Source organism: Mauremys mutica, chromosome 3 (genome assembly GCF_020497125.1).
Source record: "Mauremys mutica isolate MM-2020 ecotype Southern chromosome 3, ASM2049712v1, whole genome shotgun sequence".
Lineage (NCBI taxonomy): Eukaryota > Metazoa > Chordata > Testudines > Geoemydidae > Mauremys > Mauremys mutica.
The window spans coordinates 20,333,772-20,349,538 of NC_059074.1; the positions used below are offsets into that span (position 1 = coordinate 20,333,772).

At 41.9% G+C, this 15,767-nt stretch overlaps 1 protein-coding gene across 5 annotated transcripts in view; it reads right to left on the reverse strand.

Annotated features, from left to right (window-relative positions):
- Positions 1 to 15,767, reverse strand: part of KLHL29 (kelch like family member 29) — a 544,343-nt gene that overhangs the window by 189,761 nt on the left and 338,815 nt on the right. For all 5 annotated transcript variants that reach the window (XM_045008743.1, XM_045008742.1, XM_045008745.1 and 2 more), the window contains 2 exons: positions 6,028 to 6,169; positions 4,674 to 5,213 (listed from right to left, as the gene is read on the reverse strand). In XM_045008743.1, coding sequence (XP_044864678.1) covers positions 4,674 to 5,213; positions 6,028 to 6,169 — 682 coding nt within the window. The remainder of the gene's footprint in view (positions 1 to 4,673; positions 5,214 to 6,027; positions 6,170 to 15,767) is intronic.

Below are 15,767 nucleotides of genomic sequence, written 5' to 3' on the forward strand. Positions count from 1 at the left end.
TCACACATGGTGCATAAAAGTAATTATTTTTTAAAATACTATTAACTTTTCCCATAATGTAGCTGCTTTTAAAATAGGAAATCCATTTGATTAATGAGGCTAAATATAAAAAAATGTATTTAATATGTGACAAAAACAAACAACAAAAACCCTCACAGGATCGCCTCCCACAACCCAGTTAGGAAGAAAGACTTAAAGGCAAATCCTGCAAGCCTGACTCATGTAAGTAAATCTTTATTTATGCAAGAAGTCATATTACAATTAAAGGGAGTACTTGCATGAGTAAACATTGCCGGATTGTCCTTTACACCGTAAATAGAAAGAAAATCTGCTGTATCTAACTGTTCTTGTTAACATTCAAGAAAACACAAACAATCTGACTTCTTCAGTCATACATTACAGAAGATCACTTTGACCTATTGCAAATGAAACAGCATATCAAAAGTGCCTTTAATTTTTTGTAATTTATTTGTTTAGCTTTAAATAGAAGTAACCAATTAAGCAACACAGTTTTGAGTGAATGCATTCTAATTTGGCCCCTACAGGAATACAACTCAGCCAAATGAAACATAATTATAGGAAACAAAATGTGAAATTTCAAATCAGTTCACTAATGAAGTCTAAAAATATCAGTACTCCCCTTATTCTGACTGGCAAGCTCTCTTCTTTCACTCAGGGGATTGTTCTGTAATTATTCAGACCCGTGCAAGACTGGACTGTCAAGTCAAACAATAAAATAGAAAATCTGAAGAATTTAATAAGAGAGATCCTAAGGCCGTCTGCAGCAGATCTTCTTATATTGCTGACCAAGGTTCCCCCCCAAAAGAGAGAAAATCTTTTAAACAATGGTAAAGAACCAGTTCTGACTTTAAATGTTTCAACAGCTTGATATCATCACACTGTGTTTCCATTTCCTCTCTGAGAGCAAGCTGTCTATCATGTAAGAGCATGAAATCAATTGGGCTGTAGAGCCTTAAAAAAATAACCCACATAGTTTACAATAAGAATCCTACTCTACCACAGCAAGTTTTTAAGGTCAGGTTTCAAAACTCAGTTTTCTTCTCCCTTCCCTCCCTGGCTGCCTGCCCCCTCCTTTTTTTTTCCTAAAAAAGCAAATAATGTATATGCTTGTTTGACATTAGATTTGCCAAGCAGAATTATAGTTTTATAAATAAAGGCTTTCAAGATTAGAAGCGGAGGAAGAAATGCCCTGGGTTTTTTTTTGTAAAACAAGCTCTGCTTTTGAGGCATTTGTATATGCATGCTTCATTGTCTCTCTTTACCATTAAAAGACAGGGAATAAATTAGCTGCTGATGACCCTACATAGGGAAGCTAGTTAAATCTAATTCCTGGGAAAACAGCTGTCTAGCCAGCAATTTATGAAAAATAGCACGGCTAATCGGTTAGCAGTTGTCACTGGTTAGAACTGGTGGTTTTCTCCATATTCTGCTTCTGAACATGTCCTAGGAACAAAGGTTCCCAATCACACATAGGGATACTAAGTTCTTCTGCTTTGGCCTTGTATGACCGGCATTCTCTGTACCCTTTCCTCACCTTAAGTAGTAGCTTCTCTGAATTCAAGTAACCCACTGTTTCCCTGCCTCATATGTCTGTGTTCTAACACATAACGGAGCTAAGACTACTTTTACAATTGCAAGCCTAGAGTTTGGTGCAGTGTTAGCATCATTGGTAGTCAAGAGTTTGAAAACCAATATTAAAAGCTTGCCATGATAATGAATTTTCCACCATGAGATTTAGGGCGACCAGATGTCCTGATAAAATTGGGACAATCCCGATATTTAGGTGTTTGTCCCACGTCCCGACCGATCTTTTGTCAGGATGCAATTTGTCCCAATATTTCGCTCCACTGGCAGCATTCAGCTTTTTTTTTGTTGCTCCGCCGGCGGACCTTCCCCCCCTCCCATGTGTCCCGATATTTTCTTCCCCTCATCTGGTCACCCTACGATCAATGTACGATTGGGACGCCATTTGTCCCGATATTCAGGTACGGAGGCAAGCGTGTGGGAGGCGCCAACTCCGTGGGTGCTCCAGGGTTGAAGCACCCACAGGGAAAAGTTGAAGCCAAGCTCCCTCCTCCTCATCTCCTTCTCTCCCGCTCCCCCAGCACACTGCATCCCCACTCCTTCCCCCGTCCCAGTGCTTCCTGCCACCTAACAGCTGTTTGGCAGCGCTTAGCACTTTCCAGGATGGAGGGGGGAGGAGTGGGGATGCGGCACGCTCAGGGGAGGAGGTGAGAAGAGGCAGGGCAGGGGAGGGGACTTGGGGGAAAGGGGTGGAATGGGGGCGGAGTGAGGGCGGATGCTTGGGCGGGAAGAGGTGGGGGGTGGGCAAGCATCCACCCTGCGGAGGGGAAGTCGGCGCCATGGGGTGAGTGGTGGGCGGGGGGGTGAAGAGGCGAGTGATGGGTGGCGAGGGTGAAGAGGCGAGCAGTGGGTTGGGGACTGAGGAGGGACGCAGCAAGCCAACAGAGGGCTGGGGGGATGAGGAAGGGTGTGGTGGAGGGGGGCCAAACGAGGAGGGGGCAGGACCTGGGGCAGAGTGGGGGCAGACCCTGGGAGGAGTGGGGTGGACTGTGGGTGGGGCTGACGGCACCCCAATGTGTCCTGATATTTTAGTGTTGTGATTTGGTCACCCTAATGAGATTAGACTATGGTTTGAAGCAGACAGAGTTATATTGCAAATTAAATGCCCACAATTGGATGGGGAGTGGTAGGTTGCATCTGGAACACCTGAAGCTACTGGCACTGATTAAGCAAGGTTTTTAAGCAATCCCATTGACTTCAATGGGACTACACAAGTACTTACAACTGGGCACATGCTGAATCAGGGCCTTAGGCCTGGCCTACACTTAAAAATTAGATCGACCTCGCTACATTGCTAAAGGCTGTGAAAAATGTTGTGCCCTGTGCGATGCAATTAGGTCAACCTAACTCCCAGTGTGGATACAGCTAGGTCAATGGAAGAATTCTTCTAGCTACTGCCTTTCAGAGAGATGGATTAACAACACTGATGGAAAATCCCTTCCGTTGATGTAGGAGGCATCTAAACTGTGGTGCTACTGTGCTATGCTGCTGCAGCCGCTGTAATGTAATCACACCCTTTGTCTGGTAAACTGAGGTAACCGGCCACAAAGGTTGAGAAACATTGCTCTGGAAAAGGAATGGCTTCAGTATAATAGAGAAGGATCTAATAGAACCACCACAGCTAAGAATCTCTCAGGTTTTGTCTAGAAGTCCCTTTTCCCCCAATGGTTTATAACATTTAAAACCATCCAGGAAAACAAGGTCTTGGACTAGAACGATTTGTTTTAAGGGAAACAATTGACAAAAATACTCAAAACAGCAGTTTACCCATTTTCAACTGCTTGTCTGTACTTGTATCACTCAAAGCCCATTTAGCCTTTATAGGAGAGAAAAATAAGGAAGGCCAACAGCCTGCAATGGGCTTTAGTTGTATTTGGTAGTTTGGGACTGAAAAACTAGAAAGCAGTCACAATATTTTGCTTTGGAAAATAACTGCTGAGCATGTGCAGTACTGGCTTTTCAAGAGGTGTTGGTAAGGGTTTGCACCTGCCAAAATATAACTTATGTAATAAGCAGTAAGGGTTATTGGGCTGACCATTTTTTAATAAAGATCCCTTGGCCTTAATACAGATTTACACAATAGACTTTAATAGCTAATACTGAGTACATAATTTACACATGGGCCTTGCCTAAATACAAATATAAAAATAACACCACTGACCTAATGGATTCTTTGTGGTCTTTTGCATCAATTAAATAGATTTTGCTGACATGATATTTGTGGTTTTTTAAGCTAAATTTTGTTTCAGCTTCACACATGCTATGTTAATGATTTTTTTAAAAGCTGGGCAAAACCCAAAAAGTGAAATAAAAATGATCATCACACAAAGACTAGATTAAAACAACATTCCAGTATCTGGTATCAGACTGAAACTCTGAATATAACATTCCATTGTGCCTGAGTGTAGCAGCACATTTCGAAGCTGCTCTTCAGGAAGGATCAACCTTTGAAGATCCACTGTTCATAGGTTATTGTAACACTTAAGCTCAATGAAGTGGATAGTGCATAGACCTTCACCTTTAACACTGGCTTTCTTTGGTTCCAGTCAATAATGTAACTTTCACTTGTTTGGTTCCCTTTGAAATGGACAGGGCGGAAACAGTTAAAAACAAGTTTTTACTCTTGCAGCTCAGGCTCAACTCAAGCCAAAGAAAGTGGTCTGACATAAATAAATATATTACATCTCAAAAGGAATCATAGAAACTGTGCAGCACTGAACAGCAGCTATCTCACATGCGTTGAGATGTGGAATACCAGATTCTTTGATGGACCCTAAAAGGTGTCATTCAATACAAAAAAACGTCCAAGCTTTTCTTTCTCCCTCTCTTAAGAATTGGTTTTGTCATCTTTAATTCATAAAAGCTACTGCAGAGCACAAGACAGGAAACTGATGCTGGAGTGCTGGCACAAGTACATCAACAGTACAGATGTTTTTATTGGCTAGTCTGTGCCTCTTTTACAGCTTTCTTGGCACAACTTGAATACTGTGGCCTAATTCATGTCTGAGAGCCCGTGTATTATGGCACCATGTACCAAAAACAACATTAAGAGGTCCAGTCTGACTTACCTTTTGGATGCCAAGGGTCTGTGAACTCGTACTTTCCCACGCCAATAGTCCGTAGCATTTGTACCCCATTTGTGGTCTCCTGATTGCCCGTCTGGTTGGGAGGAAGCTGAGGAGCAGCCTGCCCATTGGTAGCTGGGACACTATTAGGTAGGGCAGCTGAAGGCAGAGCAGGTGGTGGTGGAGGCAGAATAGGGCAAGTCATATGACCATTCCCTACTGCGGTGTGGCCTGGGTGAGTCACCTGACCAACCCCAGTCATAGAGGACATGATCGGCTGGCTGTTAGTGTACAAAGGCTGGCTTTGCAGGTTCACAACCATGTTATTCAGAGGCTGTGAAGGCTGCTGTTGAAGCTGATAATGAGCTGGCATTAATGGAAGCTGAGGGGTAACGTGAGGAGGGAGTGAGGGTGTAACTCCAATGATAGGGGCCTGGACGTTCACTGCTGGGCTGAAGGTTGGAGGCTGAGTCATTCCATATGAATGAGTTATAAGAGTTGGCTGGCTACCGGCTGCAACTGTTGTAACCCATGGTGCTGTACCTGGGACAGAGAGGAAAAAGGAAAGCTAGAAATAAGAACAATTTTGGCAAAAAAAAAAAACAACAAAAAACCCACTAACTTTCTCTTTATGTAAATGCTGCCCATAAATGAACCTTTTAGTAGCACCTAAGGTTTCTTTTTTCTTTACAATATATAAAGTGGTGCAGGATCTGGAACTATTCCAAACTGATAAGTGCCTAAAATTGCTGCAGTGATGTGAGTGCAATTGTTAAAATACTGATCAGGTAACATGCAGCATGTTTACAATTTTATGTATTTTGTGCTTTATGCAGCTTAAGTATATGCTTCCAAGAAAATTAACCTCTTTCCCCACCGTGCTTTCATGGCTCCCTGACAAACACCCTGCATGTGTAATAGTAGTGCTCCAGCCACTACAAAGAGGTTGCAATTAGGCATCTGGCATAGCTGCACAATGTACAATGTGTATATGGAAGTTGGAAATCGTTTCAGGTAGTTCTGGACATAAAAGAGATCTTAAAGTACTACCCAGTGCCTTTTACTCTGACAAAAACAGAGAAGGGGAAAAACACATTAATGAACTTGCAGGCATCTTAATACATTTCTATTAGCCCTGCTGTATAGGAAACTTGAGGGGGTCTTTACAATGAGAGAGAAAAATCCAGCTGCAGTGTTTGTGTGTGTATATATGTATATATGTGTATATATATATATATAATATATATATAAAGGACTAACAATAAAGTCTAATTTAGAGAGGTAATTGGAGATAGTGTATTGAATTTGCTTTGAACTATTTTCCCTGGTAGAATTACAAAGAAGATTGGAAACATACCTGGGTTTTCATTCTCCCTCATCTGTTTAGAGGGTGGTTCATCTGTGTCCCAGGGTGTAGACTGATTGATGGGTGTCTGTCCCCACCTAACACTAGTTGCAAGTCCTTGAGGCTGATTTTCAGTCTTGGAAATACAAGGCGTCTACCAGAAAGAGAGAGAATACATGGAATAAAAATGTTAAGAATAGATGGAATAATAATTGTACCTGAAAGCTAGCAGCATTTATTGTTGTAGTACAAGAATATATCTTAAGATCTTTAAATATCATTTTTACCCAGACTTGCACTAAATGTCAGTACCGCAATACAAACTGCATTTGAAAAAATATTTCTGGAAAAATGTAATAGAACCACCCTTAACAAACAAACAAAACAAAACAAAACAAAAAAAAAGCCATGGGATTTCCAGAAATAAATTGCTCTGCATTCTTTTTTTAACCTTGATAATATCTATTCATATAATCACCGTTTATATAAAAAATGGAACAATTTTCTGTTTGCTCAGTCTTTTTTTTTAAAAGTGAGTTTTTGTCTAGCAGGAAGCAGGAGGAAAAAGAAGAGCTACTTTATAACTGTAGGACAAATTACCATAGAACTATAAAGAGAAGACTTAGTATTTAGTGTCTGGCAACCCCTAAAATTGAACACTAATAACAATAAAAAAAGCACAGTGTAACTGTCTGCTGCTAAAGTGGCTATGCTGGCAGTTCTTTAGAGTTGTTAACATAACTGTAAAGTAGTGAAAGGAGCAAGGCTCACTAATCATGGACGGCGGCATAATCAGAATGACAATCATGTAAACAATCACACAGGATTAAATGTTCAGCTAGGCAGCCATTCAGTTTCACTGGTTCCTCCCAAACAACTCATGATCCTACTGAAAAGATGCCTTTGAGTGCTCCAGCAGGTCCAGTTTCTCGAGAACTGCAGTCTATTTCATTGCTGGGGGATTAAAAGTGTTTATTGGTATTAGCAACCATAAAACAAATGGAACAAGCTGCCTATTAGTCAGTGAATGAGCATTGAGGAAACAATATTTAGAGCCCTCAAATACATAAATCCTGTCTGCCAGGTTGACCACTTGTTGCTCTATGTTCAGAGGAGTAATTTGGCCCTAAAGCTGAGGGACGAGAAGCTGGCTCTATAAATGCTCTTGGTGTTGCTGTCCCAGTTGCAAGTTCTGTCAGAACTGCAAACCCCTTTGCCCTCAGCAGAATCTCAAATCCCCTCTATCAAACCCATCAACTCCCCCATCTCCAGCCCCTCAAAATACATCTGCTTCTTCACCAAGTCCATCAGTAGTTCCCCTTCCACTCCAAATCCATCAAATTTCTCACTACTCCCCCTACCTCAGAGTGTCCCTCTGCCTAGGGTGACCATACGTCCCATTTTGGCCAGGACAGTCCCTTTTTTAAACTGTCCTCGCTGTCCTGATTTTTTTGGCAAATGTGGGCATTTGTCACATTGCCAACATGATCGGAGGAGGCGGAGGGGGAAGGGAGAATGGCGATACCCACACAGGTGCGGTAGACAAGGCTTGGGCGGGGTCAGGCAGGGCTTGAGTAAGCTCCAGTCTCTCGTGGGGGGTTGGGGGTTTAGGGCTTGGGCAAGCAGCAACCCCTCATGAGTGGGGTGAAGGACTTGGAACAGTCCTGCAAGGGGGTGTGTGTGTGCTTGAACTAGCTCCACACTGTGTTGGGTTTTCCCTTTCGGAAATATGGTCACCCTACCTCTGCCCCTCATCTTTCTAGCTAACAGGGATCAGTTTTGGGACGAATCTTATTTAATCTCTTTATTACTGACCTTGGCACAAAAAGTGGGAATGTGCTAATAAAGTTTGCGGATGACACAAAGCTGAGAGGTATTGCCAATACAGAGAAGGACCGGGATATCATACAGGAAGATCTGGATGACCTTGTAAATTGGAGTAATAGTAATAGGATGAAATTTAATAGTGAAAAGTGCAAGGTCATGCATTTAGGGATTAACAACAAGAATTTTAGTTATTAATTGGGGACACATCAGTTGGAAGTAACAGAGGAGGAGAAGGACCTCGGAGTATTGGTTGATCACAGGATGACTATGAGCCACCAATGTGATATGGCTGTTAAAAAAACTAATGCAGTTTTAGGATGCATCAGGTGAGGTATTTCCAGCAAAGATAAGGAGGTGTTAGTACCGTTATACAAGGCACTGGTGAGACCTCATCTGGAATAGTGTGTGCAGTTCTGGTCTCCCATGTTTAAGAAGGATGAATTCAAACTGGAACAGGTACAGAGAAGGGCTACTAGGATGATCCGAGGAATGGAAAACCTATCTTATGAAAGGAGACTGAAAGAACTTGGCTTGTTTAGCCTAACCAAAAGAAGGCTGAAGGGGGATATGATTGCTCTTTATAAATATATCAGAGGGATAAATATTAGGGAGGGAGAGGAATTATTTAAGCTTAGTACCAATGTGGACACAAGAACAAATGGATATAAACTGGACACTAGGAAGTTTAGACTTGAAATTAGACGAAGGTTTCTAACCAAAAGAGGAGTGAAGTTCTGGAACAGCCTTCCAAGGGGAGTAGTGGGGGCAAAAGACATATCTGGCTTTAAGACTAAGCTTGATAAGTTTATGGAGGGGATGGTATGATGGGATAGCCTAATTTTGGCAATTAATTTGGCAATTGATCTTTGATTATCAGCAGGTAAGTATGCCCAGTGGTCTGTGATGGAATGTTAGATGGGATGGGATCTGAGTTATTGCAGAGAATTCTTTCCTGGGTGCTGGCTGGTGAGTCTTGCCCACATCCTCAGGGTTTAACTGATCGCCATATTTGAGGTCGGGAAGGAATTTTCCTCCAGGGCAGATTGGCAGAGGCCCTGGAGGTTTTTTGCCTTCCTCTGCAGCATGGGGCACAGGTCACTTGCTGGAGGATTCTCTGCAGCTTGAAGACTTCAAACTACAATTTGAGGACTTCAATAACTCAGACATAGGCTAAGGGTTTGCTACAGGAGTGGATGGGTGAGATTCTGTGGCCTGCATTGTGCAGGAGGTCAGACTAGATGATCATAATGGTCCCTTCTGAGCTTAAAGTCTATGAGTCTATTTCCCCGTTTTCATCCCAATCCCCTCTGAATCCCTCATTTCACCTCTAGGCTCTGCTTCCTCTTAATCTCCAGCCCTTCACCAATAGCACCTTTCTCCCCTTGAGCTTTGGAAGGTGCCGGGGGTTCTCCTTCTTTCTCCTAGAGCAGTGGGGAGAGCTAGACCCAGTAACCAGAACCTCTCCCTCTCCGAGTCTGCCTGGAGGCAAACAGCCTTCTTTGTGCTGCTCTCCCTGCTGGCCAGCTGCTAGCACAGTATAGCTTGAGAGAGAGAAGGTGGGTGAGGTAGTATCTTTAACTTGATCAACTTCTGTTGGTGAGAGAGCTCACCTGAATTAGACCTCTGTGTAAACTTGAAAGCTTGTGTCTCTCACCAACAGAAGTTGGTCCAATAACCCATCTTGTCTCTCTAATACCTTGGGACCGACACAGCTACATCAACGCTCCTCCTCCAGAGAAACATTTTCTGGTTAAAACTGTACTTTTTTCCTATAAAAATGTAATTTTTGTTGATTTTTTATGAGAAGTTGTGAAATGAAAATTTGGTTTCTAATTTATTTTTTTTCTCCAAAATCAATAATTACATTTTTAATTTTTTGTTTTTACCACTTTCCTCACCTTCTGCCTTCCCCATTATTCCCACTAAGTGCAATAAAATGAATAAAGCCCAGGCTTTGGTTTTGTTCTTTTTTTTCATATTTTTTCCTTCTGTAACTTTTCAAAACTTTTTTGACTTTGGAAAATGTCAACAGGAGGAAAAAACAAAGATAAAGAGGAAAAATGAAGAGAAAAAATCCTCTAGATAGCATTTTATTATACTGTAATTCAATGGCAAAAAACGGAAGGAGAGGGAACAATCAGAATTTTGAATATTTTTCAGTTTGGAAATTTGCCTGTGAAAAATCTACATGAAAAATTTCAAATTAAAATTTGTTAGAAATTTTTCACTGGGGAAAAAATGGTGTTTTTTTCTTTTTATCAGCTGTTCTCCAGACACGTTTCTCTGTGTGCAGCTGTGCCGCTCAACAGCTGCGCCACTCAACTGCTGCCAAGCCACTCTACACAGGCGATGGAGCACTGCAGCATACCACACCGAGCACTGCCGTCCAGGACTGAAAACGGGGGGTAGAAGAAATGCAATGCTGTTGTTCCCTGCCAGTAAATTGGGTGGAATATATTCTCCTGTACCTTTTATATTTACCCCACACCTATGTTCTAAAGCAGCAAATGCAATATATAATCAACAGAGGGTAAGAGGCAAGACCTTTTCCTGAAGGAACCCAACATTCATATTCAACCCCCATATATGACATGATCCATCTGTGGCATCTTTCTACGTGCTCCTATTTTAAATTTGGCAGCTGTGTGCTGTGCTTCTGTGTTGTAAGTACTGGGGCTGGCTGAAGTGTTTATAAAGCATTTTTTAAAATTAACTGTAATAACATCATCAAGAGGTGCAGAACACAATGAAGTAACCATCAGACCTTATCAGCGCAACTTTTGTCACACCCTTACACCACGAAAATTGTTTTAGGGTAAATAGTGGAGTAGCTCTAAAGGCAGATGAAATATCAGCATCCTGAAAGATACAGGGCCACACATATGCCAAAACTGTAGCAGAACCCCCATAGTATATCCAGAAGTGGGTTGAAAATAGAGCAGTAGGTCCAACCCCCTTCCAAACACTGGGAAAATTCAGCCCCAAATTTCACAGCTTGAGGCTGTCTCTCCAGCAGATCAAACCACAGCACTAAATCCAAACATACACTGAAATTTAGGAAAGTTGCATTTGCATCTGGACTCAAACTCCATAGCTGGAGCCTATTTCTAATTATAACTATGAAATGTTGGAAAGACACTTACTTAGGCCAAAGGAAACAAAAAAGCATGACCACAGTGGGAAGAACCCTGCTGGTTTGCTACAATAATGAATCTATTCGGCTTCAGCAAAATATTAGAACTTTTTCAAGAGAGCATTTTCACAAAACATGTTCACAAATCCTGTTTCTTAACGGCTCAGTGGATTTAAATGCACAATTCCAGCACATTGATTTCAAACTGCACTCTTAAGCTTGTATTTATTTGACCAGAAACAGCTACAAATTTGTTGGTATGAAATCACAACACACTAATAAGGTACAATTTAGACAATACTGGATGGAAAAAGGCGAAAGCAGCTTACAAAACTTCCTGATATTTACTGTATTTCTAGGCTCTGCTCTAAATTCCAGGTTATTTTTCTTACTGTACAAAGGTTTACATAACAAGTGTTACATGTCTCTGACTTGATTGCAGAAATTACTGCTTTACATATTTGGAAAGATTAATTATTTCCAATATTATCAGCACAGGGACCTTGGTTATGTGTGTGCGGGGGCACAAAAGTACTCATTTCAGCTTCTCATGTATAACACAAATGACTAAAAAATGGTCTGCATTATGCAAGTTGTGCATAGGGAAGAGATGTGTTCCATTAGTGTTAGGCAGACTTCACAGAAGCTAATTGTACTATGTCACACTTTTATCTTTAGCTTTCATGTCAGATGCTTGTTGGAATTAAACAAGGAACACATGAAAAAAGTGAAATGCATTAAACAAAATTCTATCAGGTATGCATTTTAAAACGCTGCCAAATGCCTATTTATATGAAAAGACAAGAAGGTCTCTAGAAGGTCTATTACAGCCCATCTCAACAACAGCATGCATTTCAGAAATGGCTGAAACACACAATAGACCACAGAGAATACACAATCAATACTCTGCATATTTTCAGAGTCCATTTATATGTATCATTCACTCTGTGTTCTTAATTACAGGTAAATCGCACACAATCTAGGTAGGAGTTTTTTCACTTTTTTGTTTTGTTTTGTTTAAAGTTTCATTTTAAAAGGTACATAAATTGTAAGTTGAGGGTTAAACTGTACCTGAAATCTGCGTCATTATGAACACTGAACAGTGACTGATTTTACATTTTCAATAGAGAGAGGTGAGTTCTGGAGAATCTGTTAGCTTTAGTTTGGAACTTCCTGCTGCTTTTATCAGTTTGATATACAGCTAAACATCAAATGAAACTAGCTTTACGTGTGGTGGTATAAATAAAGGTGCTTAGGACTAGTCTACACTACAGTTAGGCCAACGTAAGCTGCCTTGCATCAACCTACTAGTGCATGTGTCTACGCTTAAATTTGTCTGCCACCAATGTAAGTGCCCCATTATGGCAGCACAGTAACCTCACCTCCCCGAATGGTGCTGAGCCATGGTCAATGTACTGAGGTTGATGCAGTGCACGTGTAGACACTGCGTTCATTACCTATGTTGACCCTAACTGACCGCTTTTGTCACAATTGTGAACTCTACTGCCCAGAGGTCACGGAGACCATAAGCCCCCCTCTCTCTAAAAACCCTGTGAATTTTTGAAATACCTTTTTCTTGATTTCTCATCTTGGCGAGCACACCTAGCAGCTCTACACTGTTGCATGCGACTGCCCAGCTGCCCATGCTGGCTACACACTCCTGCCTGGAGTAGACAGGAGATACCGGATCTCCTGGACCTAAGGGGAGAATAAGCTGTGCAGGTATGACCCGCCACAGAAATGTGGACATCTATGAGCAGATTGGACGAGGGATGCAGGAGAAGGGGTACGACAGGGATCAGCAGCTGTGCTGTATAAAAGTGAAGGAACTGCAGCAGCCATACCAGAAGGCCGGGGAGGCCAAAAATCAAGCTGATGCTGAGCTGAAGACCTGCTGCATTTATAAAGAGCTGCACGCCATATTCGGAGGAGACACCATCAGGAGCCTGTAGACCACCATGGATACCTCCGAGGAGCCCAAGACACCAACCCCAGGCAAGGAATAAGGAGGTGGAGGAGGAGGATGGGGGACAGGTGAACAGAAGGTCCAGCTATGCTGCGAGCCAGGACCTATTTGAGACTCCACCACAGTCCAATCAATCCCAGCATTCGAGCATGGGCAAGCTCAATGCAGGAGAAGGAACCTCAGGTAAGAACGTAAATGGATTTTCCATTACAATGATGTACTGATGGCACCCCCAACTTAGCAGGACACAGTTATTGACATTTCATTAATTTACTCGTCCTAGAAGAGGTAGTGGTACGACAAAGAGAGGTAGTGGTACGACAAAGAGAGATAGCATTGTTATCTGCTTTTCATTCCCCTTTAGAGTTAGGCAGGCAGGCCATGCAGAGCAGTTTGTTTATGTACATAGGGATGTCCCTTAAATTCTCCTGAGAGATCTCGATGAAACTTTCATGGTGCTACTCTGCAATTCTCTCTCAAAGGTTTCTGGGGATGGCAGCCTTATATCTTCTTCCATGGTAGAACACATTCCCACACCAGTCTGTAATAACTTTGGCAGGCACCATTGCAATAAACAGGCTAGCAACATATGGGCCTAGATAGCTTCGGGATGCCAGTAGCAGGTGTGCTCTCTGTACCTCTGATACCCCCAGCAGCGAGATATCAGCTAAAATCACCGCTGCCTGGGGATAATGGTGCCAGTATTCAGCGCCTTTGCCCTATACTCATAGTTTCATGCAACCGAGCAAGTCTCTTCCCATTTCCCTTGCCCCTGGAGGGCAGTGCTCACCATGGCTGGTGATGTGAGTGGTGCTGTGCACAAGCACTCTGAAGCAGAAGTGTCAATAAGCAGTCTTGTTTAGCTTAGAGTTAAACTAATTAAATAAGCTAGTACCCATGAGCTACCACATGTAACTGCATCTTACACCTTGCAAGTTGAGTGAATGCAACAGAGTCAGACAACGGGGAGGAAGGCTGATCTGTGTTTAAGGCACATGACTGGAAGTCAGGAGACCTGTGTTCTACTCCTAGCTTTACTACAGATTTTCTGTGTGGTCTTAACCAAGTCACTTAACCGCTCTATATCTCATTTCCTTACTATAGGTGTTGTAAATTTCAATACTTTAATGTTAGTAAAGCACTTTGAGATTCTCAGGCCAAAAGCACTATAAAAATTCAAAGTCTTATCACAGGTGTTCAGATACCACAGTGACATGCATTATAGAAAGGTTAATACAGTAAATTAATCACATGTAAATAAATTATTGCAACCTGAAATTGCTTTGGACAATAGACTGGCTAGTTTGTGGCTATAGCAACTACTGATCTACTACCAATTGGCTGAACAATTCCATCACTCTACTGGGCTTCATTTGGTTCCTTGCATTTTTCTCTTCTGTGCTCTTTTTTTTTTTTTTATAAAGGGCTTTCCCTTTTAATCATTTTCTGATCTCTGGTTTCCAACCCCGACCTGACTCTGACCCCGACTTGCTTATCGATCCTGGCTCTAGTGATTACTCCAACCCCTACTAAGTGACTACAGCCTCCTGGCCATCGTGGACTTGTGGGCACAGCCCAGCCTTGACTGCTAAACCAGACTGCCTATGCCCAGTCCTTTAAAACAGGCAGCTTTCAAAAGAGTAAAACGTAGTGATTATATTATTCGGAGACATACAGAGAATACAAAACTAGGATTAGATTGGTTCTTAAACCACAGAAATAAAGCCAGGAGCCCTTTTACCTGGCTATAAATAACAAAAAACACTCAGAAACAATCCCTCTCAATTTATAAGAAAATTAATTCCATTACAAATATAAAGGATGAATGGAAAGATATGGAATTACTCCAGAGTTTCATGAGGGTAACTGAGAGCAGAGTTGCCCCATAGTCACCTGTTTAGCCCATATTACATAGGTTTACTAGGTCACTAGTAGCTGTCAAGGTAACCTATCTTTGAGTAGCCTTTGTTACCTTAAGGTAACATGGTTTAGAACTCTACAGTGAAATGACACCTAGTTTTTTGGTCAATGACACCTTTACGGTCAGTGAGAATCCAGGATCAAATGATACAAATAACACGCTACACAATATGTCAGCTGAATTTAAAAAAAAACAATAAACCAAGAACATGAAACACTTCTTGGGAGGTCCTTACAGTGCACTTTAGCAATCCCCCAAGAGGCTTGTAAAACTGCTGACATGCCTCCTGCTGCTGCTCAAAGTGCTAAAACCTCTTCAAACAGTTTCGTGGGCAAAAGGGAACTGAAATGGATAAAGTGTTCTTATTTGTGGTTCCCAGCAGCTGAAGCTATTTTACTATGGCCTTCATTTAAAGTGATGGATGAAGAGTGGCGATTCTCTGTTCCAATTATCCAAAAGAGATTGGGAATGGCACTTTAATACCGAGATAATGTATCCAATATGCAACCTACTTTATTTTCTCCCCTCACTGAAAATAAAAAGGCACAGACAGACAAATGCACAGAGGCAAACATCCCCTCCCATAGAGGTAATCAGGGATCAAAACAGCTCCAATGTAATGAGCAAATTCCCCTTAAAACACTTAGTTATTACTAGCTGTAACCAGCAACAACTCAAAGCCCTAAACAGGACTTGAGCTCTGCTGTGCTGATGCTGTACAATGAACACTAGTGGATGGGGTCCCTGTCCCGAAGAGTTAGGGTGACCAGATGTCCCGATTTTATAGGGACAGTCCCGATATTCAGGTTTTTTTCTTATATAGGGACCTATTACCCCCCACCCCCATTCTGATTTTTCACACTTGCTATCTGGTCACCCTACAAAGAGTTTACAATCTAATTTGT